The sequence below is a fragment of the Myotis myotis genome, unplaced genomic scaffold, assembly GCF_014108235.1.
Source record: "Myotis myotis isolate mMyoMyo1 unplaced genomic scaffold, mMyoMyo1.p scaffold_m19_p_12, whole genome shotgun sequence".
NCBI lineage: Eukaryota > Metazoa > Chordata > Mammalia > Chiroptera > Vespertilionidae > Myotis > Myotis myotis.
The window spans coordinates 6206855-6230971 of NW_023416316.1; the positions used below are offsets into that span (position 1 = coordinate 6206855).

The window sequence follows — 24117 nt, forward strand, 5'->3', positions numbered from 1 at the left end:
GGAGCCGCCGAGGCCCCAACAAGTGTCTTGGGGTCTCCAGACTCGAGGACCAGCTGGAGCCTGAGAACTGGGCATCCTGGGCCCCCAGCCTGACCCTCCAGGAGGCCGGGTGCCAGGTGCCGGGCCTGGGAGGGGTGACCTCGGTGACCAGGCCTCTCCCTCCCCGGGATGCACGGTACAGGGCAGGGTGGTGGCTGGGCTGCACAGCACCTGGAGAAAGGGGTGCTGGAGGGGTCCAGGCCCCACCCTGGCGGCGGGGCTGGGTTGTGTGGGGCCTCCACCACCTAGCCTACCCAGTGCCGATCTCCCCGGCGCAGTGTCTCCCGGGGACGTGAAGAGCAGCCCAGCCACAGGCCACGGGGAAGGAGGGAGAGCCCCTGTCCGGGCAGGGGTCCAATTTGAGAGGAACAGAGTGACATCCCCACAGGGGACAGGGCGCTGCCTGCCCCGCACCCACCCCACCTGCAATCTGCCGGACACCTGCCATCTGGGGCCCGACAGTCCCCAAGGAGAGCATGGGCTCCAGGGAGGGGACCGCTTTGTGGACAAAGTCCTGGGATGAGGTCTCATTGGAAAAGGAGGAAGGATGGGGGCTGGGGAGAATGAGGGGTGAGGGGCAGGCAAAGGCCTAGGGGTGGCAAAGCATGATTTTCCCTGGGGGACAAGGAGAGTTCTGAGGGGCTGGAGAGGAAGAGGGAACAAAGGCGTTAGGCTGAAAAGCAAGTAGGAACCAAACTAGAAAAGATTTGAGGCAGAAGAGGGATCTGATGGGACTTGGTTAGTTCTATGTGCACCTAGAAGGCGGGGCCGGTCGGCATGGAAACCAGTCAGGAGCCGCAGTGCTAATGGAGGTGGGAAAAGTGGCTGTGGAGGTGGAGGCACTTTCAGATGTTTCTTCAGGAGGTTCTTCCCGAGGCCCGGGCGCCCCGGGGTTGGGGCAGGGAAGACCACAAGAGGCGGGGCCCTAAGGCTCGCAGCATCCAAACCCAGAGGGGCTTCAGAAACCCCTGCCGTCGCCACAACCCGTGACCAGAGCATAGAACCTGGTGCACAGGGAGCCTTTTAGTTAATGGTCGAGTGATCTCTGTGCTCGCAGCGCGTCCTGGGCGGCTGGAGGGGCAGCCAGCGCTGCCCTTCAGTGCCGGCTCTGCGGGCTGATGTCAGAGGGGAGGCCACTCCAGGAACTCCCACCAGTCACGGTTCAAGTTCATTCAAGAAGGTTGGGAAGCAGCTAAGTGCCGAAAGTTGCGTTCACCCAAGTTCCCCCTCGAGTCGGCCCAGTGGCAGCCTCCTCTTCTAGGAGGGGTTCCGAACACCCCCGGTCCTTCCGGCCACCTCCACGGCCTCGCTGCCCTTGGGCTACATCCCTCCGTTGATTGGCATTCACAGGACCTCAAGGCTCTCCACTAGTCATCTACTTCCCACTTCAAAACTGCTCATTTCCCTCTAGAATCCAATCTAGAGTCTGGATTATGGCAACTGCATACAGAGTAAGTCCACCAGAGGCAAAGGAACTAACAAGAGGGCAAACACTTTTCCTTAAAGCAAAGCAGGACGGCGAGGAGGCGGAGGACGCCGACTCCACATCGCTTTCCCGTCTCTGCCATCCACTCGATTCTGAGAGAGGGTCCCGCCTTCCTCGCCACACCCACTCACATCAGAGAAAGTTCTTACAAGCCCCCTCACTTAGAACACCTACTTGGCCCAAACTGCAATTCCCAGGGCAGCCATGGGGAACTGTCAGACACTCGCACTTGGCAGGATTCTGCCGGCAAGAGCTGAGCTCCATGCTGTTTGGGCCGGGGTGTTTGTCCTATTGCTTATGCACCTCAAAAACATGTCTATTGAAAGTCCTCGTTAAACTAAGGCTTCCAGGAAAAGCCACGCATCATACCTACTGTCAACCCCTCACAAAGCCTCTTCTCTCCCTACAGCGATTTAATTGCCTGTACAGAAAAAGCTTTCAGAAGCAGGTTTGTAAAGGAGAAAGCAATAGTTGTTGTGACTGAGATTTGACCTAGAGCGGAGTGTTCAGCAGGTTTAAAAAGAATTTTACAAGATAATATCTGTATTTCTATCACTTACCTTTCTCCAGAAGCAAGACCTGAACACAAAATACAAACTAGAAGGTTAGTTTAGTTTACAAGATTTCCGTGAACTGAGCCACTCTCTCCTCAGTTGACATTAGGTATCTGTAAATTCCAGGGGATAGCTGGTGGCTACTGAGTGTTTCCGAGGGGTGACTTGGCACTTTCGCACTAACCCTCCGTGTAAAAGCAGCTCTGGGGTCAGTGTGGTAAGAAACATCCAAAGAACAGAACCGCCTCTTTCCTGAAAGAGCAAAGTCAGGTGATTCCCTGCCTCACACCCCGCCCGCCAGGCAGGTAGTTGCCAATCCCAATTCAGACTTCAGCCCCGAGAAACCTGGTCGTGAATCAAGCCAGTGATGGGGATGGGGAGGGGTCCCCGCTCCTGAAGGTGCCCACTGGGCACTCTCCCGCCCCTTCACCAGCTGGGCCGTGTGTCTCTACCAGCCCCCACCTGCATCTCAGAGGTGCAACTCTGATGCCAATCTCTGGGGTTCTCCTCTCACCCCTGGCGCAAGCCTTTAGAGCCCCCTCTCCTGCCTCAGGGTAGCCCTGCACCCCAAACTCAACACCTTCTGTTCCACAGAAAAGAGCCCTGCACAGTGTACACATCTTCGTATTTATTTCCATGGCGATAACATGGAACAGGTTTAGCAGCCACGGAGGGAAAAAAAATCTCTCATTGACTTCCGAGTTAAATCCCGTAACAATGATGTTCAACCATTGCGAGTTTTCTGTTGACTTAACATTTATTGACTCAAATGCTGAAGAAAGTGGACTCCCTCTAGGTCTCAGAAACCGTGTTTGACAGTCTGTCTTGTAAAGTATTTATGACGGGATTTGACTTCTCGTTCCTGGGCACGTTTGAGCCTCACAGCCAGGAAGCACACGACCTAACACTCCAAAGGACTGTGGTACTAGTTTAAGTCTGACCTCTCCCCAAAAGGCAGACGCCGCCTCCCACACGCCTATGCAACTGGTTACTTGGGTGTTTTAAAATAAATGAATGAGAAGCGGTGGAGGCATAAAGAAAACCCAGCTTCCTTCAGCACAATGAGACGTGGAGACCTGGGAGGGAGGAAGGGAGGGAGGGAGAAGACGAGCTGTGTTCACCGGCTCCAGGTGTCCGTCACAGTTCCCTTAAAAACGCCCGGAAGCGCTGTCAGTGACGAGGAGCTCAAGTATGGGACCGAGTTTGTTATACAAGAGGCTAAACGTGATTAGAAACATACAAAGTGAAACCAGTCAGTGGGGACCAGGTACAAGGCTTGTGCTTACAGCTTTGGTTGTCTCCTTGGCCAATTTCTTAGACACCAAAACCAACTCCTGACTAATTATCAATATACAATCAAAACAAAATCTTGAAACACATACTTTTCTTCGGAAGAGGGAATAAAGGCACAGAAACCAGCCAAAATAGATTTTTTTCTGTAAGAATTGTATGGTTGATTAAAATAGCTCATCACTAATAAAACTTGGATCACTAGAGCAGACAATACAAATTAGTTGTTTTAAAAAATGACATTCACTGAATTCCTGGTCTGTGCATTCAATGTGAATCATCATCAAAAATATGACGAGAGGGTGGTGAGGAGTTCCATTGGGGATTCTGTACTATGTTCCGTATTTCAGAGAAGTACCACGTGAAGGGTTAGATACGACGGCTCCTTGGGATGAGTGTATGGCGGTTAGAGATCTCTCCTCCTGAGCTCAGAGATGTGCAGTGAGAAATGTCTGGGTGACTTACTTATGACGGGTATCTCTCACCAAAGGCAGCCCTGGCATCAAGCCCCACACCTAGAAAGTTCCATAACCTGTATTACACTTTAATAAATATTTCTGCATATTTTTTTTGTTTTCTGATTTTAAGCTCAGCTTAAATTTTGTCAAGGAAACCATTTCACAAGAGGGTACATCACAATCTACTATCAGCAATATTCCTTGTTTATTAGAATCTGAAGATGTCCATATTACATCAAATATAAATATATATTATATTTACATTTCCTTCTTAGCTTTCAATTTAGGTGAGTGTATTTATAGATAATGCCACGATGTCACCTTTAATCCTCAGGGCAGCGCCCATTCCCTCCATGGACCCCGACAGGGTCACACCGCATCCTGAAAGGGGTGCACTGCTCTATTTCGTTCAGTAAGAGGAAAGAATGGGTATCCAGGAACGGAGATCTAAAAATGTTGTAGGAGGTTCTGCTTTGTTTCTAGGAGGTTTAGTATTTCAAATACCTGAAAAATGTGGTCCCTTTTTACAGTACTATTCTCTACCTGGGGACAAGAAAGGATAATATGCAATTCAGAAAGGAAGAGCCCAAAGGAAAGAGAACCTGCTAGTTAGTGCATTAATCTGTTTAGTAAAGATCTGTTTTAAAATGTCTGAATGCTGTACAATATGATACAAAACAAGCTCCCGCCTGCAGAGCAGCTGGCACATTTTCCTAGAGGTCGGTTTGCCGGCCAAACAGTCTGCTGCCTGGGTGGCCTGGGTCCTGGTCACTTTCGGTCATCGATAGTTTTAATGAATTCCACCGCTGCTGTGAACTGCATCCACCAGTAGGACTCCTCTCCGGACAGACAGCTGGCATAGAAGCTACTGATGTACTGGACAGTGGACAGCAAACAGGGTGGGTTTGCCTAGAGAAATGAGAAATAATAGGTCAGATGTACAGCTCTGCAAGAATCTTTCAGTTACTATTCTCAAATGTTTGTCTCTGAAAGAGACACCAGTCCTTCTGAAAACAACCCCCAAATTCCCTTTCTGGAACTATTTTGCAAAGCCTAGCCACTGTGAGCAGCAACAGTGCACTGCAGAGGCGAGTGGGTTCTATTCCTAGCGGAACTGACTAGAGCTTTCTATGCTTGCAGGTCACTGAACCCCACTGGTCCCTAAGGAGGCTGAACCACCGCAGGGAACCTACTCAGTATCCCAGGCTTCCAGCGTGTTCGCTGGGAGTAAATGCTGAGGCAAACTGAGCGACAAGTGGGCGGTCAGTGCAGGTAGAAGCAGCCGAGAAAGAAAACACGACAAGATAACATGCCCTCCGCTGCAGGAGGTGACACCGGACCCCTGCTTCCCACCTTCATGTGGTGAGAAAGGACACAGGTGTGTTCAGTGGTGAGGAAACAAGCCTAGGCCTGCTCCTTAAAGCAAGCTTATGTCACAGTGGATGAGAGAAGAGCAGCGGCCCACGGGAGGAGTTATGAAGGCTGCACACGCTGATCCTGGGGTTTCTGACTCAGTTGAGGTTGCAGAAATACTGCAAACATTAAGAATTAATGAGATATGTGTCAAAGATACTTTAGACATCAACAGATGGGCTAAGCTGACTGGAACACATGAGTGATGCACCCAAACTGCATGGTTCCCCCAAAATGTTCAAAATAACTTTTCAATGTTATTGTTTAGATGATGAAATTTTATTTTAAAGACAAAAATGGACAAAATATGTCAGGGGTTTTTGTTGTTAATCCTCATCTGAGGATATTTTCCTGTTGATTTTTAGAGAGAGTGGGAAAGAGACAGAAACACCAATGTGAGAGAGACACATCGATTGGTTGCCTCCCACACACACCCTGACCACGGCCAGGGATCAAGCTTGCAACTGAGGTATGTTCCCTTGACTGGAATCAAAGCCGGGAACCTTCGGTCCACAGGCTGATGCTCTATCCACTGAGCCAAACCAGCTGGGGCTGTCGGGCTTTTTAAAATAATACGGTACAATTACAAAATAAGAGGCCAAAGGAGGAGAGATCTGACTGGCAAATTTAGTAGTGTATGTGACAAGTACTACAAAGAACCAGGGTGAAAGAAGATGCAAAAGAAGATGCAATTTTTCTTTCACTCGAAGTTATACACTGAGCCCCAACCAATGACTCTGGGCCCTGCTTCAAAACGCTCTTCTAGGAATCTGACCCCCGCCCTTTCTCCTGAAAACCCTGCCTTCTGGATAGAACAAACCTGGACCTTAGACACTTTCTTTCTGGACACACAGAGCTCGAGGCCTGGGAAGAGCCACGTGTCTAACACCCTGGGACACGCGTGCCCCACCCTGCTCGATGCCAGATAAACTCTTCTCAGGACCAGCGGGGAGGGCCCACCTTTATCAGCACAAACACCAGCACCGGGACGAAGTCGTCCGCCCCGGGGACAGAGTCCTCGTTGGCCAGGCTCAGCAGGTTCATGATGGTGGAGCACATCCTCAGGATGCACTGCACCTTGTCCCGCGGGGTCTTGTAAGCGCTGATGGTTCTGATCTCCGACTGCGCAGATGGCCACGGCGCCTCCCGAAGATAAACCTAAGCGAGACCACAGACAGGCAGGCAGGGCTTTAATCTGCCGGGAGCACAGACAGCGACCACAGCACCCACCGGTCCGGAGGCAGGGGGCACGTGTTGCCTCTCCCCCTCTTCAATAAAACAAGATCTCGGTTCCTTCGCCGTCCACTAAAGATTTAAGCTTAATTTTTAAATAATTTGCTTTGCATTTTAAAGTAAAAAAACTTAGATATCCTCTAATGGAGGAAATGGCATACAGTAACACAGAACCTAAAATTCATAAAATTCCCATCTTTCTTAAATAGCTAGGATGGAGCTTCTCTACTGGAGCAACCGATTCCAAAAGCACAAACAAGCTACCTTTAAAAGAAAGCAATTTATAAATTAATGTGTCTTTGCTGCAGTAGTTTTAGAAATAAAGGATTCCAAGAAATCAAAGACAATTAAAAATTGTATGCTAATCAATGCTCCATTAGTGGAGATTTTAATGAAACAACCAGGAAGCTCGCATACCTGAAACGTCTTGTTTTGTAAGAGCCGTATGGCAGGCATAAAACTCTGTCATCAATAACTAAAAGGTAAGCTGGCGTCATATTCAGGCACAACTAATCTCCCGGAGCAGCGGTTTCTGCGGCCCGGGGCCCTGGCTCGCCCTCTCCTCCACCGAGGGCCCTTCCTCGCCAGGAATTTTAATCCCCAGAGGATCTTTGAGAACCTCAGTTAGACTGAAGTTCCTCTAACGCAAACGGTGTGACACATTTTATTATATTCTGTTTCCTTGAAACACTGGCAACATGCACACAGTACAAAGTGCAGCTCTAATTCCCAACGCCTCCCGTGCGAGGAGCCTGCGTTACCTCCGGGATCTGAAGCGCTCTGTGGTTGGCAGTCACCACTTTGGACAATCTCTGGATATGTTCATGAAGGACCCTGGAAACCCCCAAACAAATATGTAAATACATGTCAGAAAATAAGGCACACAGAGTCATCACTGATTCTTTAAGACATTAAACTGTTTCAGACTTATTTCTAGATACAGATTACAATTACAGCTGAGACTCTCTCTTAGCTGTAGGAATTCTGTCTTGTTAAAAAGTCACATTTTGAACAGGATCTGCTCGGAAATGCTGAGTGAGCGAGGGGATGCAGTCAGAAGTCCTTCTTGCCCAGACCAGACAGCATTCAAGGAAGAGAGGAGAGGAGCGCTCAGCCCACAAACTGACACACTAATTAGCAACCAGGCTGTCACGAGGTAGAGGATCAAAAGCCAGAAGCCAAAGATGCTTAGATGGGGAAGGGATTCAACACACAAGCTCTCATTTCACAGGGGAAAATAATTCGGATTCAACAGGCGAAGCTTTGATTAAACCAGCTTCCCCGCTGCTGGTGTTCTTTCCAGAGGGCGTGCGCTCTCCCTCTGTAACACCTGCAGAGGTGCCGGGGAGGAGAAGGCAGGCACCCCCTGCTTCAAAGTGCTCTTTGCAGCCAACACAGTTTGAATGTCCCTACTCTTTACCCCACGCTGGAAGCCAAAGACTGGTGCTCTGGAGAGAAAACAGGTCCTACTTGGTGTGTTAAGGACAGGGGTTCGGGGGGCTAACAGCTCTGAGACTGTGAACGAGTGAGGCAGGCTGGGACGATCCAAACCATTCAGAGGACAGTGAACGCTCCCAAATATACACGCAATATCTTAAAATGTCCATGAAAAAAAAAAAAAACTTACAAAAACCACCTATGACCACCCTGAGATGCTACTATTACAGGGACCCTCGAGAGTCCCTGGCACATTAAGTCACTGCTACAGCCAGGGAGCACAGTGGACACCTCAACGCGCTTGAGGGAGAAACAGGTTGTAAAGCAATGCTCAAGAGACTGCAGGAGAGGTCTGGCGGTGAGGCTCCGTGCTTTAGCATAGACCCATGAACCAAGAGACCTGGTTCCATTCCCGGTCAGGGCACATGCCCAGGTTGCAGGTTGATCCCCAGTAGGGGATGTGCAGGGGGCAGCTCTGATCAATGATTCTTTCTCACCTTTGACGTTTCTACCTCTTCCTCTCTTTTCCTCTCTGAAATCAATTAAAAAAATTTTTTTTAAATGGACAAGAGATCCATTCTAAAAAAAAGAAAAAGAAAATGTAGAAGAGGAAAAACAAAAATGCTAAATCCAGGCAAACAGCAGTGCCTTCCAGAAAGGCCAGACCAATGTGTACACCCTTCAGCCTGAGTCTCCCCATCCCTGAAAACTGTAATTCTGACGGGTGGAAAGTGGTAACAACATGCATTTCTCTATTAGATGCCGGTCTTATGTATAGCTCCACTAAAGTATGGGCTAGCTGACGCCTCCCTACGTGGTCCAACACAGGCACTACACAGAGAGCACTCACTGGTCACGGAGTATGTCCCCATCCTGATTGGGGTAGAAAGCAAGCTTGAAAATGCGATTCATCACGCTGCGCTCGATGGCCAGCTGAGCGTCCTGAAGCTGCTCCTCGCTCGCATTTTGCCAGATGACGTCCTGGGCCATCGCGCCGTACAGGAACTGCAGGAAGTCTTCTACCTGAGCAGTTTTATCATCAGCTGCTGTGAGTTTCTGAAAGTCTCCAATGCAAAATAATAATTTTTAAAATACACTATCTGAATAATTTTAAAAAGGAAACTGTAGAAATAATTTTAATCACTAGCTATGCAGATACTATGCTCTTAAAGACAAAAGTGGGCATGATTTATTTTAGGAGAATATGTGGCCAAATCATTAAAGTCAGGAGAAAGGTAAGATATAAAAGTTTAAGAATAAGGAGTGTGTTATAAAAATTATATGCTTTGGTTTAAAAAATGAGAAAAATTGTGTGGATCCAAAACTTTACCAATTTTATCCATTTTTAAATAAACTACAGATATTCAAACCAATAAAAATAAAATTTACTTATTAAGAACCCATAAAATGACTGGGAACTTACGGAAATGCTCTTAGACATGCAGGTATTCAAACAAACTAGCAAAACACAAATGTCCAAATCTTCCCAACACTGTGGCCAAAGAGATGCTCAACTGAACGTCTCCAGTTACCTTGAATGAACTCCCTGATCTTCTTTTCTTTGCTCTCAAGCAGCAACCTCACACAGACGGTGGTGAAGTATCGATTGGCCACCTCCTTGTCCCGCAGCACCCTCTGCAGCAGCCTTTCCAGGTGAGCCTGCGTGGTCTGCAGTCCTTGCCGACAGCGGGTGAGATAAGCAATGTAGGGGGCCCTTTTCCTGAAAGGAAACAGGCTTTGCAGGACACTAGATACATACAGTGCACGCTCTCTTTGGAAACTAAGAGTCCTAATTTTTCTTTAAAAAATAAAAAGATTACTTCATAGGTTTTGGTTTTACATGTTAGCATGTCAGGCTGCAGACAAGTCCGGAAGACGAATTATGCCTCCAGCTCGAGAACAGAGCTGCATGTCTGTGAAGAACAGCATCTCCTGGGCTGAGCACTTAGCTACCTAACTACTGAACATGGCTGAGTCCCTCACATTGCTGGCCTATTTTATATCGGAGCACAGTCTCCACGCTGGTAGGGCCTCGCACCTAACAGGAAATTGATTGCTAGAGAAAACTGAAATAAGAACAAAACACAGGTTCTATACCACTAGGTCATTAAACATGCCACCAATTATTGGCATAGAGTCTATATGTAACCATCTCAGAGCACCTGTGCCCTCAGCCTCAAAGCCACTTCACTTCCTAAGCGTTGAAATTATGTGTTTCTCCTCAACTGTTAGCAAGGGGCTGCCCAGGGACAAAGGGAGCAATTCCCGGGCCTGCTCCTGCCTCCCTGGTCCAGGGAAGCAGTCTTCCCTCTCACCCTACAAAGGGGAAATGATACCCTCGTTACACCGGCCCCACCTCTGCTAAAGCTCCTTGGTGCAATGCTGAAGCAGATGGTACTTCTCCGTTTGTAAGAGCTGCTCATTCATCACTACATTTCAGACTAACAGCCAAATGTGTTCCTCAGGAATCTATGTCCAGTGAGCAGAGCCAAGCACTTTCATGTAAGCCTAGATTCATTCCCAAGATAAGGGCGAGACGATACTACTTGCTGCTGAAAAAGGTCTGAAGCGAAGATGCATGTTACCTGTAGTCCTCGGCGATAGAGGCCAGCAGCTTCCTGCAGGTCCTGTTGTCAAAGCGGCACACACAACGCATTGTTTCCTGCAGCTGAGCCATTAAGTTCTTATCTTGTAAATTAATTGCTTCGGCGATTTGAACTTTTAAGAAGCATACAATTTCATTCTCTGAACAAAAAAACAAGAATTCTGTTACTGCTGAGAAAATCCTCGTGCTCACCTAAGGGGCTGTCATCCCTCAGCCTTTGGGATGTCGATTCTGCTTTAGCACGTGTCAGCAGAACTAAGTTGAACTGCCATGCTCAATCACTGAACATTTAATGAACCAGCAGTAATCGAGTGCCCTTACTGATCCTAATATAAACCTATTAAGTTAAACCATATGGAATTGCTATAAAGCTTAAATACAGTTGAATACTGGCAATTTCATATGGTTCCACCTTCAAATGCAGGAAAAAATAAATGGCCATGTAGCAAACTGACCTTCTGGGTCTGTGTGGTCTGGTAAGCCATTCCTTGTCGAGTGGCTTAGCACTGGGAAGGCAACGGAATCCGCAGAGCAAAGAGCAAGCCTCAGTTTCTTTTTTGCATCTCTGAAAAAATGAGTTGGAAATTCATTAATGTCTCTATCCAGATAGGATCACATTTTATGAACATTTGCTATGTAAATTAATATGCTATCTCAGGAATCAAATGTTGTAAGTGGTCATAATCAAAGAAAATTTTAAACTTACTGACATCTCACTTAAAGGAACAGGCTTTCTAGTGACCCGAGGAGCAAGGACGTAAAAGTGTTGTCGGCAAGGTGTGCTATGAGAGGAGGCACTAGGAGAGTCAGAAAGGCGTACCTGGGAGACACCCCTCACACTCAGAATGCCGTCTACTACAGCTCTCGACAAATGTTGACCTCCACTGGACAGCTCACAGCTGGCAGGAAGCCCTTTCTTACTGTTCTGTTGCTGGAGCCAAAAGCTGCTCCTTTCAACTTCCAACTACTGAGGCGCCGACCACCACCAAGGGCAGAGCGCCCTGCAGTAAGGTGTCCCTCCACAGCAGTGCAGCTCTGTTCACACTGAGAGAGGCCACCAGCATGCTCTCATCTGCTGGTGGCTGTGGCCCTTTCTGGTCCCGCAGGGCATCGACCAGAGCTTCCTCAGAATGTCCAAAGCTGCCATCCAAAGGAAGGAGCTGAAACCCCTCAGCGAACAGGCCACATCTCTCCTCCTGCAGGATCCCCGCTGTCCACTCACCTGGCAGCTCTTTCCCTATTGACTTGCTTCCTATGAAATGAATAACTTACAGACTAAGCCTATCATCTGTAATATTCACCCACGCTGCAGTCTCATAAAATACATAATGGTAAAGTCATGGCTGAAAAATAAAAATGGCCTGCCACTCCCTCCAATTTTACTGTAGGGAAAAAATTACAAAGCTTCATAATGTTTATAAATAAAATGATGTATTAGGGTCTTCTTTAAACTAATTGGGGGGAATAAATGTGAAACAACACTGGCCGTGTATCCGTGGCTGTGGAATCTGGGTGAGGAGGAGGACAAACAGGGCTCCTCAGGCCTATGGGACAGCTGACCCAGCTCCCACCCGCCCTCACCCGCCCCAGCATTTCTCACCGGGGCTGGGCGCTTTACATGGGCAGGGGCTCTGCCACCTGTTTCACTGTAATGGCTTATGTGGTGCCTGTGAGCACACGAGGTTTTCCTTTATCCCTGAACTCAAGCCTTTGATATAGGACATCCACACAGGAAGCCAAGTCTTCTCAGGAAATAGCCATTTCATTCTTATCTCTCTGCTTTATACCTTTAGTAAGTGACACAATGAATCACATGACTGAGGTGACTGCAATGGTGATGAAAAGCCCAACCCCAAAGTCCTAAATCCTGTAGAAGGAATACCTGTAAGAGTAGGCTGAGTCCTGAGGGTGGGCCACTTGGCTCGCGGAGTCCGGGAGGTCATCGGCTGAGATGTTTTGCAGTGCTTCATCTCGAGGAGAATCGTGTGCACTTTCCCCGTCACCCATAGCCTCTAAACAAAGCCCACCCCAAAAGGATAATAAGCAGCTTATTCTGAAATGTTCGGGCAACTTAGTGATAAATTAGCATTGTGCTCTACAACACGATATTTATAGCAATGATAATATATCAAGAGACCACTTTTTGAGAAGAGAATGACTTTACTTCTTATACCAATCCTAATTGAAAACAATGAAATTCTTTATTTAATAATAATAATCCTATATAATAAAAGCCTAATATGCTAAGTGTCCAGTCGCCTGTTCAACCAATCAAAGCATAATATGCTAATGATATGCTGACCGCTCAGCTGCTCGCTATGATGTGCACTGACCACCAGAGGGCAGATGCTCCGACCGGTAGGTTAGCTTGCTGCTGCGGTCCGGCTGACCGGGATTGAGCGAGACAGGTCGGACACACCCTGGAGCTCTCCTGCGGTCCCTCCCCAACTGGCCAACCTCCCACGTCCCTCCTTGGCTCTGATTGTGCACCAGTGGGGTCCCTTGGCCTGGCCTGCATCCTCTCGCAATCCGGGACCCTTTGGGGGATGTCGGAGAGCCAATTTCGGCCTGATCTCGCAGGCCAGGCCAAGGGACCCCACTCTAGTAATCATCATCATCATCATCTGGCCTTGGCTGGTGTGGCTCAGTTGGTTGAGTGTCATACTATGCACCAAAAGGTTGCCGGTTTGATTCCTGGTCAGGACATATGCCCTGGTTTTGGGTTCAATCAGTTCCCTAGTAGGGGTGTGTGTAGGAGGTAACCAAATGATAATTCTCTCTATATCTATGTTTCTCTCTCTTTCCCTCTCCTTTCCTGTCTCTCAAAAAAATAAATAAAAACATATTTTTAAAAGATATTACTACTCTATACTCAGAATCACTGAACCACAGAACTAAAAGGGGTCTCAAAAATCCTTTTACATAACCCTCATTTAATGGACATGGAATCCTCCCATAGAAGATAGCTGCAAACCCCTTGGCCAGCCATGACTCCCCAGGGCTTCTCCCACTGCCCAGGAATGAGTTGGGGGTGAACTCACAAATGCAGCCAGGAGAGATCTGTGGTGGAACCACAATTGTTTTTAACAGATCAATTTAGATAAGATATACATATATAAAGTCAAAGGAATAAAAAGTTCCTTAGTGTAATAAAGGTACTGTGCTTGTATAGGAAAAATATCTTTATTCTTAGAAAATAATTTCAAAAGCTTTAGGAAAAACTTTTCTGTTATTTTAAGGCTTTTCAAAATAAAAGCTGTGCCCAGTTCACCTCTTCCAGGCCCCCTTGGTGTCTCTTCCTCCAGGGCACATACAAGATAAATACATGCAGCGTACACGTTATGCTTTATATACTTCTGTTTCCTCTCCATTTATTTTGAGAATTACATCATATTTTTCAGACAGCTATTCAAAAGTAGCACTATTAATTCAGATCATCTTTATCACTGTGATACAAAGGTTACTATTCAAATCTTTACCACGGTTATCACCTGCATTGTCATAGTTGGCCATTGCTCCTTCACTGGGGCTGGATCGCTTAATGGCATTCCTGTATTTGTCCAGAATGTCCTCAGCGGCCTGAGCTTGTGCACTGAGTCTAGGGCTGGGGTCATCTGCAGGGAAAGGAGGGTGAGGGAATTAGCTCCCTTCGGTTTGCACCAACTCTGATGTTAGTGCGACACCAGGAGCATAATCCCAAAGGCCGATTAGGAGGTAAGACTTAAAAAGAGCACATATCTCAGTGTTAAGAGGCACCATGCAGCTGCCTACTCCTCCCATTTCTGGGTCTGAGAGCCTTGCCAAAGCACGGGTTTGGGAGAATTAGATCCACTTTCTCATCATCGCCAGAATTCCACATGACAGTGTCAAAAAGTTCAGTGCGGACTGAATGGATGATGGGTTTCTAAAGTGCTTACACTCAAACCACTGGTATTAGCAACTCATGCTAACAGAACTTCCCACAATGCAATTTTATATGCAGACTTCATTTACTCAGACATCTCCATGCTGAAGGAACAAAATAGAAGTATTCAAACTGAGAATTAAAGCCTTTTAAATAATAATAAAAGTTGCCTTCCTCCAGTCTTCCTGGATTTCTCTCTCTACACCAGATTTGAAAACTTCAGATTTTCATATGCTATCTCACTGGTTCTCACCATGACAGTGCAGCTGCCGGAACAGAGCACTTTTGTGCATGCAATGGAGTCAGAGGCACTCCCAGAGAACCTAGACATTGCTGGGGAGTGCTGGAATTGTACCTGGGTGCACAGAGAAAAAGCTGATCACAATCACAGCACAGCACTGTTTACTGACAGGACTGCCATCCTGTCGGCAAAATCAGCACATCGCAATGTTTTCCTGTAGTCAAGGTAATTAACAGTGATCAAAGCAAAGAACTGCTACAGATCTATGGGACACAGAAAGTTCCAGAGTGAAATGTAAACTCCTGCGATAGATCTAGGCCAACTAGGTGGCTACCATAAATGTCCACATTCTGGTAGAATACCATTTTTAAAAAAGTATAAAATCACATAAAAATCACTAGAGTTTATATATGTGTGTGTTAACAGCAGCTACCATTTATTGAGCACTGACCACATGCCAGAACTGTGCTAAGCACCTTATATGAGCAATCTCAATCAATCATCACAATAACCCCATAGGGAGGTACTATCACCCCATTTTATAGAAGAGGAAATCGAGGTATAGAGAGGTTAAGTACTTATGCTCATAGGCTCTTCCTTTTTTTTCCATAAAAAAATATTTTGTATTTCTGTCTCCGTAAAATTGTGATAAACTGTAAAGAGAGGATTTCCAAAGTAATGTATAATCTGATCTTCAAAATGTAAACTGAAAAATCTTTATCGTTACAAAATCATTTTGTGGAGGGGGAGTACTTTTTGCTATTGGTTTTCAGAGCTGTTGAGACTCTTTTGAAAAAGGGACAACAGAATTTGGCTAACTATAGTGAAGCCATAATGTTGCCTATTGACTTTATTTCTATAATGCCATTCTTAAAATTTTTATCCTAAGAAAATGAAAACAAACAAAAAATGCTACATATATGAAGCTGTGAGCAGTATTTTCATAGTAAAAGTAGGGTACAATTTAAATATCCAAAAGCAAGAGAATGTTCACACTGCAGTAAAATCAGATGATAGATTATCTTAGAGTCAATAAAAACTACTAAAAACAATCAGTTTAGTAGAAACTGGGAGAGGGCTTATGAAATAACATGTGTTAAAAGAATATAGTTACAGCCAAAACCGGTTTGGCTCAGTGGATGGAGCGTCGGCCTGAGGACTGAAGGGTCCCAGGTTCGATTCCGGTCAAGGGCATGTACCTGGGTTGCGGGCACATCCCCAGTAGGAGATGTGCAGGAGGCAGCTGGTCGATGTTTCTCTCTCATCGATGTTTCTGACTCTCTCTCCCTCTCCCTTCCTCTCTTTAAAAAATCAATAAAATATATTAAAAAAAAAAGAATATAGTTACATACATAATCTGATTAAATCATGAAAAGCCATGTACAAACACAAAAAGACTGGGAGAGAACATGGAAAAAAAACCAAGAATAGTTAGGATGGTGGTATTATGAGCAGACTGTTAAGAAATTTCCTTTCATAGCATTTTAAAATGGATTTAATAATAATTTTCAATGGGTCATTAGTTAGGATTGGGTAGAAGTTTTTGCACCAGTAGAGAAGTTAAATGGCTTGAATTGAACACAAAGAAAATGAAATACTTTACTTAAAAAAATTATTGTACTCTACCTAGCTTCCAGTTTAAGAACCAAAAAAAATACTATATTGCCCAAAGTCAAGTAAAAAATAATTTATAACTTCTCCAAAATTATCAATTCAACATTGTAAAAACATGAGATTTCATGAAGAGATTCTACTCTGCAAACATTGATAGTGTCCTAACACTAGGAAAATGGTAAAGAAAAACAAATATCTTGCCAAAAAGAAGCTTTTCCAACGTGTCTCAGTCAGACTGTAGGTTCCTGAAGAACAGGGGTCAGGTGTGAAATGACTTACTACCCACACCACTTAGCACAGTGTCTGGCATCAGTCAGATGTTCAACAGTATTGGCTGACTGAATAAGAGGGGCTTGACTGCTCTCGGCAGGGACGGTGGCCTGGAAGCACAGCTCCTGCTGTTCAAAACCCTTTATCCAGGAAAGTCATGCATCAAAGCAGGGATGTGCTAGGCCAAGGAGCTACATCTAAACTTAACAGAAGTAGACGTTAGAATACCATGCATTACAATGAGATTCTACCTGTACTATGCTGGGCAGCTCTGAGGAGGATGTTCTTTTGAAACCTATCCCATTTTTAAATAAAGCTTTTCATTTTAACTTAGAATGTAATTTCAAATCAAGGTAAGAAAAAACGAGGTGAGAAATGAATTTCCCTGTAGTTAATTTATAGTCATTGGAAACAGTACACAGCTATCAAATTCAAGGCTGAGTCCTTAACACTACTTTTCACAATCTTTCCTTTCAGGGTGCTCAATCATAATGTGCCAAGAGCAAGCTGCAAAAATACAAATGCTGAATAAGGTAAGAACCCAACCCCTAGTTGTATTTCCCTTAGGTTAGAGAGCAATGGTAAACTGATTCAAGCTGTAAAAATTGGTAAAGTTTATAACTTTATTTTATTCTTTGAACAAACACCTTATCATAAAAAAGGAAATGATTAGGTAAAACAGAATTTCACTATGATCCTGAATAATCAAGAGCTACAGACAAAAATAAATTTAGAGTTCCACGATCAACGTTAGCGAAAATTATTCAATCAATGATCCAAAGATATGGCATGCACAGAGCTAAAACTATCACCACTTCCCTAAAAGGCACTACATAGCATCATCCCACTAAGATGTCAAACTGTGGGGTGTGTCTAGAAGCCCAGGACCAGGGGCCTCACCATAAATGGAAGTTATGATAATGAGGATGATGATGGTGGTGGCGGTCTACAGGAAGAGCACACAGATTCACTGTGGCCGCCAACTGGAAACCACAGAGCTATGAAGAACATACTCCCCACTGTACACACACAGACACACTCTTCTAAAAAGGCAACGCTTATGGCACCCAAGAAAAAGTGTTATGAAATATGTGCTCTGGGAATGAAGGAGCCAGGAAGTCCATGGGTCTACAAACCTGTGAGTGTTGAGAATCTGTCAGGCCCCAGCTCATCTTTGTCTTTTTCTTGTTTTTCTTTCTTTCTAAATGGTATGGGAGCTGGAAATTAAATAAAGTCAGTAGTGTGACATACAACATACTGCACTACTCGGCAGACAGCAGTCATTCCGGAGTTAACTGGTGTGCCAACATTTCTAAGTGAAAGGAAGGTGAAAAGTTTAAAAGCTAAGAAACCCCAAGTGTCAATTGATAATCGTTCTTAAAATAGCATTGAAGATTCTTAAAGAAGCGTTCGGAGTCGTTGGCCACAGGAAGAATGATTTAACGGGAATCTATTGGGACTAAATCAAAACCACTGCCTCTTAACCTCCGCTCAGAAACAACACATTCAAAACTCTGAGCCATGCTCTCCTCGTCCTCAAGTGGCTGGCGTACGGCGGGAAGGCGGTGCACCTCGGCTCCTGAGCGCCCCAGGGCTGAGATCGGAAGAAGTCTCTAACTGCAATCCTGGATGATCTCTCCTTTCAGGGAGAGATGCTTTTGCAAACTCAAATCTCAATGTCTACTAGTACGATGCCAGGCTATTCACAAAAGAAGCGAACAATTTTATACAACTCCCTTCCAAAATAAACACTCACTAATATTCAGGGTATAAACAATCTCAAAGCACATAAACATTAAAAACTTAAGTTTATTCCAGGAATGTAAAGGATGAATTTCAAATGTTCAGTTTAATTACTGACAGCATCCCTTTTTTCCTGCAATAATTACTGGCAATACATATGTCAAAAGCCCTACGTGTCTAACATCAGGGCACATGATATTTAAACCACCGCTTGCATGACTTCCATTTATGAAACCGCTACCACTTCCTGCAAAGAATAAGCTAAAACTCTGCCTTAGCATCCACCTGCGCAAAAACAGCTGGAAACAAGCCCAGCAAACCTCAGGGAGAGAGGAGCTGAGATGCGGGCTCGGAAAGAGATTTCAGGGCTTTGCTTCTGGTTGCTAATATGGCATTCTAATATGTTATAAAATTACCTTTAGGCATGGCAGAAACAAAACGTTTTCTCCACCAAGGTCTGTTCCTGTCTGATTTCTCATCATCGCTATCTTTGCGTTCTTCAGTCTGTAGGAAAAGTTGGATGCTTTATTTGGAGTTGGGCAGCAGGCAAATTACTATGAAAAGGATTTCAGTTAGTCTGTAAAATACAAAGACCCCTCAGGTTTGTCTTAAAAGAAAAACTGTTCGTACTGCTGTAGAGGAAGCTCTGGGAACATGGAAGGGTACCTTTTAAGCCAGACAAGGGTCTGCTTGAGGGGAGGCACTATCTCATCAGTGAGTAAACTGAGAGCCTATAATGGAGCCTTGCATAGAGGAGGCACTTAAGACAATCTTAAGAGTAAGTGCAATGCAAATAAAGTCTAGGAGGGTAGTAGAGATGGTAGCAGCAGTATTAACAATAAAACCCAGTCTGTACTGTGTGCCAAACACTGAGTAAAAGGATATATGTTATCTCATTAAACCTCACAGTAGCCTTCGGATATAAATACTATTATTAAGCCCTTTCTATAGATGAGAAATATGAGGCTAAAAACGGTTATCACTCATCTTCCCCAAATTTATATAGCCTATGTGTGGCACAGCTGGGACTCAAGCCTAGATTCTGACCAACTTCAAAGTTCATGTTTTGATCATCAGTTATGTTATCATTAAGACCACGTATCAGTAGCCCATTATGTACCTTAAACAAGTCATTTAATATCTGTTTATTCACTGACAAAACTGGAACTAAAAATATTTTCTCTCAGGGCATCCTTGTAGATGGGGTGTCAGAACCCAAGGAGAGAGATGAGGGCATCCATGGGGAATGGTTTAGCAGTGGGGATGGCATATTGATTACATACATGAGGACTGATCAAGTAAGTATATGCATGAAGAATTATGAAAACGGTTTTCTATCACAGAAGGGAGTTACAAATATGGGAAGGGAGAAAGATGAAATAAACTGTTGTTTTTAGAGTAGAATGAAACATATAGGTGTATGTTCATGGTTCTCTACATATAAAGAGAAAGATACACACATGTTAATATGTATATGCACATGTATATTCACACACACTCTCTCCCATGGCTTTGTCTACTGTGAGGTCCTGGGAGTAGCAACACTCCTACAGCAAAGAGCACACCTAGTATCCAGATCTTGGTTTTTAAATACCATTTTCTACTAAAAGGAACAAGGGTTCCTTGGAGAAACTGCTGGTCCGGGACTAGGACAGACACAGTACAATATAAGCTGATAACATTTTGTGCCGAAAGGAAAGAAATACTCAAAGAATGATGGCAGCATATCAAAAGAACCTCTGACAGCTTGAAGGGGCTCCACTGAACAAATCGGGGACAAAAATAATGACAGTAATAAACCCATTAAATAAAATAGAAAACCATGGGACCATCAGTATAATTAATAAGTAAATTAAAAATCTGATGAAGAACAAAATAAAAAATAATACTCACTGAAAAAAATAATAGCTAACCATCTTGGAAGGAAATTGGAGATTTAAATTAAATTTGATATAAAATTATTTGGAAAAAGTTAAAAGCATCATAAAAATGCAACACTACAAAAACAAAGCACTAGAGGTTTCCTATGGATTAGGTTGTGGATATACTAGGCAAATCATCTTTAATGATGACTACTGTCCATTCTTAGCCCTAGACGTATATAATCCATGTTAATTTCAGATATTAAGAGAATGAGGCAGATAGACATTAAAGCTGACCACACCAGCAAATTCTCCGTGGCCTGTGTCCCATACCTCTCCTCGTGAGGAGTCCTTACTCGGGGATGAAGAGGACGAATGAGGTGCAGCCACCAAAGAGGTAGCACCAATGGCTGCGGCTGGAGGGAGCTCTCGCTCTTCAGTCCCTGGGCGGCGGTTCCAGCTGGGGTCGCTCATGGGTCTCCGGACGGAAGATACTATGTCGGAGCTCCTGCTGCGCACCAATCTCTCAGGGTAAGAATGCCGCTGCTTGAATGCCTCCATTTCGGCGGGAGTTAAACCATGGGAACCAAAGTTTGGCAGCCGGGCCTCATTTCCTCCCACAGCTCCTTCCAGGATCGGAGGGTCTGGTGGTGGATGCGAAGGCCTGGCATAGTGCACTTTTGGCCTTACCACAGCAGAAGCCCCTGGAACACAGGGGGGAAAGTTTGCAACTGAAACACAACTGCTCTAACCAAGGCATTATTAACAATGGGCTTTGGTTGCATACTTCTGACTTTGATAAGACAAGAGTCAAAAAGCTCACGTGATGACCATTTCACAATATATACAAATATTGAATCATTATGTTGTACCCTTGAAATGAATGTAATGCTATATGTCAATTATATCTCAATTTTTAAATAGTTCACTTGACTAGTTTACCTTCATGTGAAGACAGTGGGTCAAACATGGCGAGCAGAGACTCTGATTGAGAAGGGGGAGAGGTCAGGTGGTGGGCGCCTAAAACAGACAAAACAGACCAAGTCAGAACTCAGGACTCGATGAGAGTTTCAACAGTGAAAATGGTTCTGACAGTTTCCACACTTTTCAAACTTTTTTCATCAATAAGAGTTTGAGTGACATATAAGGGGGGGAAAAAGAATCTAATAAAGATCAAATTCTGATTACTCCAAATTCATTTTATGTTTTTTCTACATATATGGATTTTTTTAAAATTTTGTTTTATTGCTTAAAGTATTACAAAGAGTATTACATATGTCTCCTTTTTTGTTTCCCCTTGACCTTCCCCCGGCCTCCCCTACCCCCGCCCCCCAGTGTCCTGTGTCCATTAGTTATGCTTATATGCATGCATACAAGTCCTTCAGTTGATCTCTTACCCCCCGCCCCCACCCTCCCCAGCCTTCCCCCTGTAGTTTGACAGTCTGTTCGATGCTGCTCTGCCTCTGTATCTATTTTTGTTCATCAGTTAATAATGGTCTTTATTATCCATATAAATGAGTGAAATCATGTGGTATTTTTCTTTCATTGACTGGCTTATTTCACTTAGCATAATGCTCTCCAGTTCCATCCATGCCGTTGCAAATGGTAAGAGTTCCTTCTTTTTTACAGCAGCATAGTATTCCATCGTGTAGATGTACCACAGTTTTCTAATCCACTCATCTGCTGATGGGCACTTAGGCTGTTTCCAAATCTTAGCTATGGTAAATTGTGCTGCTATGAACATAGGCATGCATATATCCTTTCTGATTGGTGTTTCTGGTTTCTTGGTACATATATGGATTTTAATTACATTTAAGTGGTCTATCTGCCTGCTACTTTTGTTGGCCAAATTATATCCCATAGTTAATGCAAAGATCACAGAGGCAGATGTAAATCTTCAAAATTTTCAGAATGTCACAACTTCCCTGAGGTTCAGCTTCTGCCTATAAAAAGAAGGGCAACACTACCTACCGAAGGAGAATAAATTAAAAGTTGGAAAATTTAAAATTCTAATACTGCTCTCAGCAAATGACAATTTATAAAATAACTCATATTAATACGAATACTACTGCCTGGCTGGATGGCTCAGTCGTTGAGCGTTGACCTATAAACCAGGAGGTCACGATTCGATTCCCGGTCAGGGTACATGCCTGGGTTTCGGGCTCGATCCCCAATGTGGGGTGTGCAGGAGGCAGCCGATCAATGATTCGCTTTCATCACTGGTTTTTATATCTCTCTCCCTTTCCCTTTCTGAAATCAATAAAAAAATATTTTTAAAAAATAGATAAAATACAATTTCCAAATGATATGTTTTATTTCTCCAAGTTATTTCACATATTTTAAAGCATTTAAAAAATAACTACAGCCCTAGCTGGTTTGGCTCAGTGGATAGAGCATCAGCCTTCAGACTGAAGGGTCCCAGGTTCGATTCTGATCAAGGGTACATGCCCAGGTTGTGGGCTCGATCCCCAGTGTGGGGCGTGCAGGAGGCAGCCAATCAATGATTCTCTCTCATCATTGATGTTTCTATCTCTCTCTCCCTTTCCCTTCCTCTCTGAAATCAATAAAAATATATTTAAAAAATAAAAATAAAAAAATAACAAATAACTACATAAATTCTAATAAGTGGTTATATCAAAATTCATTTAGCCATTCTGGTTTTTAATGATTAGGTTGTTTCTAAATTCTTTGCAAATATTAATGTTATGAAGAACATCTCTGTGCATTAGACATTGTCCATACATGGAACTATTTCCTTATGACTGATTCCTAAAGTGGACCAAATCTGGTATGTGAACTTTTAAGGTCTTACATACGTATCGCCAAACTATGCCCCAAAGTGCTGTAACAACTGATACCATCACCAGCAATGCGTAAGATTGCCAGCTTCACCATGAGTGTGACTGTTTAAAAAGTCATCTCATTTTCCCTTCTTACCATGAGTTACTTCATCCATGTCTGGACTAGTGACAGAATCTTTACCCCCAAAGTCAGAGCTGCACTCAGATCTCAGGTCTTCAATCTTATTGGGAATATCCTCAGAGGTTGCACTTATGCCTTTAAAAAAGAAGGCAAAAAATAAACAGCAAGAAGAATAACATAACCACACAAAAAGTATATGAGATTTGGAGAAATGTAAATATTCTCAAATTTTTGTGCCCTAGTTCTGTACATGTGAGTTATTGCTTAAATACATTTGCCTGGACTTGTGCGACATAACCAGAATTATCACATGCTATCTAAACACAGTAAAGGAGCTACCAAGAACAGAGAGAGCTATAGAGGGAACACATCCAGACTGTTTGCCAGTTACTTCAACAGGCTCTCTAAAGCTACACATTAAACTCTCAGATTTAAGGGCCCATAGAAATAATTTTGTTAACTGAAAATTACTCAGCTCTTAAATAAAACATATCTCTTTGCTATCAACTTTACAAATGGAGATGTGGGAACACACCTTGAAATCCTTATTCCTTAAAACAAGACAGACATACCCGACACAACACTGAGGCCTGGTGTGCTGGGGCGGGAACTGACCTCCCTGACATCCGTATCATCAGATGTGCTACCCAGTCCCGAACAGCTCTCCAATTCCTGCAGACGCTCCTCCTGCTTTAGATCGGGGGCCTCTAAACAGAAGACGTGAGGTGTCACATTAGTGATTGTTAGTATGCCAGTTTCAGCTTGTGACCCAGATGATGAAAGCTACCAGGGTATGAATGAAATCAGTGTAAATAGATTTCTAAGTCTGGGCCAGTTAGCAAAGTTAGTAAGATCAAGTGTTAAGAAAGTCAAGGTTGTTATTTTCATCCCCAATCTAGGCCAGTTAGTTGTGCAAAAATGAAAACTTCTTCCAGGTCACTAATCTCACAGTGTGTGTTCTTGGTTAGCAAGTCAACTAAACAAGAGCATATGAAATAACCTAGCATTAAATCAACCACTTTCTAAAAAACAACTCCTATGGATGC

The 24117-nt window shown here is 44.2% G+C and overlaps 1 protein-coding gene across 13 annotated transcripts in view; it reads right to left on the reverse strand.

Moving 5' to 3' along the window:
- Window positions 1–4010: 4010 nt before the first annotated feature.
- The window catches only part of GAPVD1 (GTPase activating protein and VPS9 domains 1), a 58590-nt gene continuing 38483 nt past the window's right edge, over window positions 4011–24117 (reverse strand). For 2 of the 13 annotated variants that reach the window (XM_036329656.1, XM_036329652.1), the window contains 15 exons: window positions 23644–23778; window positions 23087–23206; window positions 21092–21169; window positions 20483–20853; window positions 18704–18791; window positions 17681–17761; window positions 13995–14129; window positions 12398–12527; window positions 10971–11080; window positions 10496–10655; window positions 9443–9630; window positions 8761–8974; window positions 7235–7307; window positions 6201–6398; window positions 4596–4736 (listed from right to left, as the gene is read on the reverse strand). In XM_036329656.1, the coding sequence (XP_036185549.1) occupies window positions 4596–4736; window positions 6201–6398; window positions 7235–7307; window positions 8761–8974; window positions 9443–9630; window positions 10496–10655; window positions 10971–11080; window positions 12398–12527; window positions 13995–14129; window positions 17681–17761; window positions 18704–18791; window positions 20483–20853; window positions 21092–21169; window positions 23087–23206; window positions 23644–23778 (2222 nt within the window). Of the gene's footprint in view, window positions 4737–6200; window positions 6399–7234; window positions 7308–8760; window positions 8975–9442; window positions 9631–10495; window positions 10656–10970; window positions 11081–12397; window positions 12528–13994; window positions 14130–17680; window positions 17762–18703; window positions 18792–20482; window positions 20854–21091; window positions 21170–23086; window positions 23207–23643; window positions 23779–24117 lie in introns of those variants that run through there. The other 11 variants (XM_036329651.1, XM_036329653.1, XM_036329655.1 and 8 more) reach the window with 8 other exon arrangements.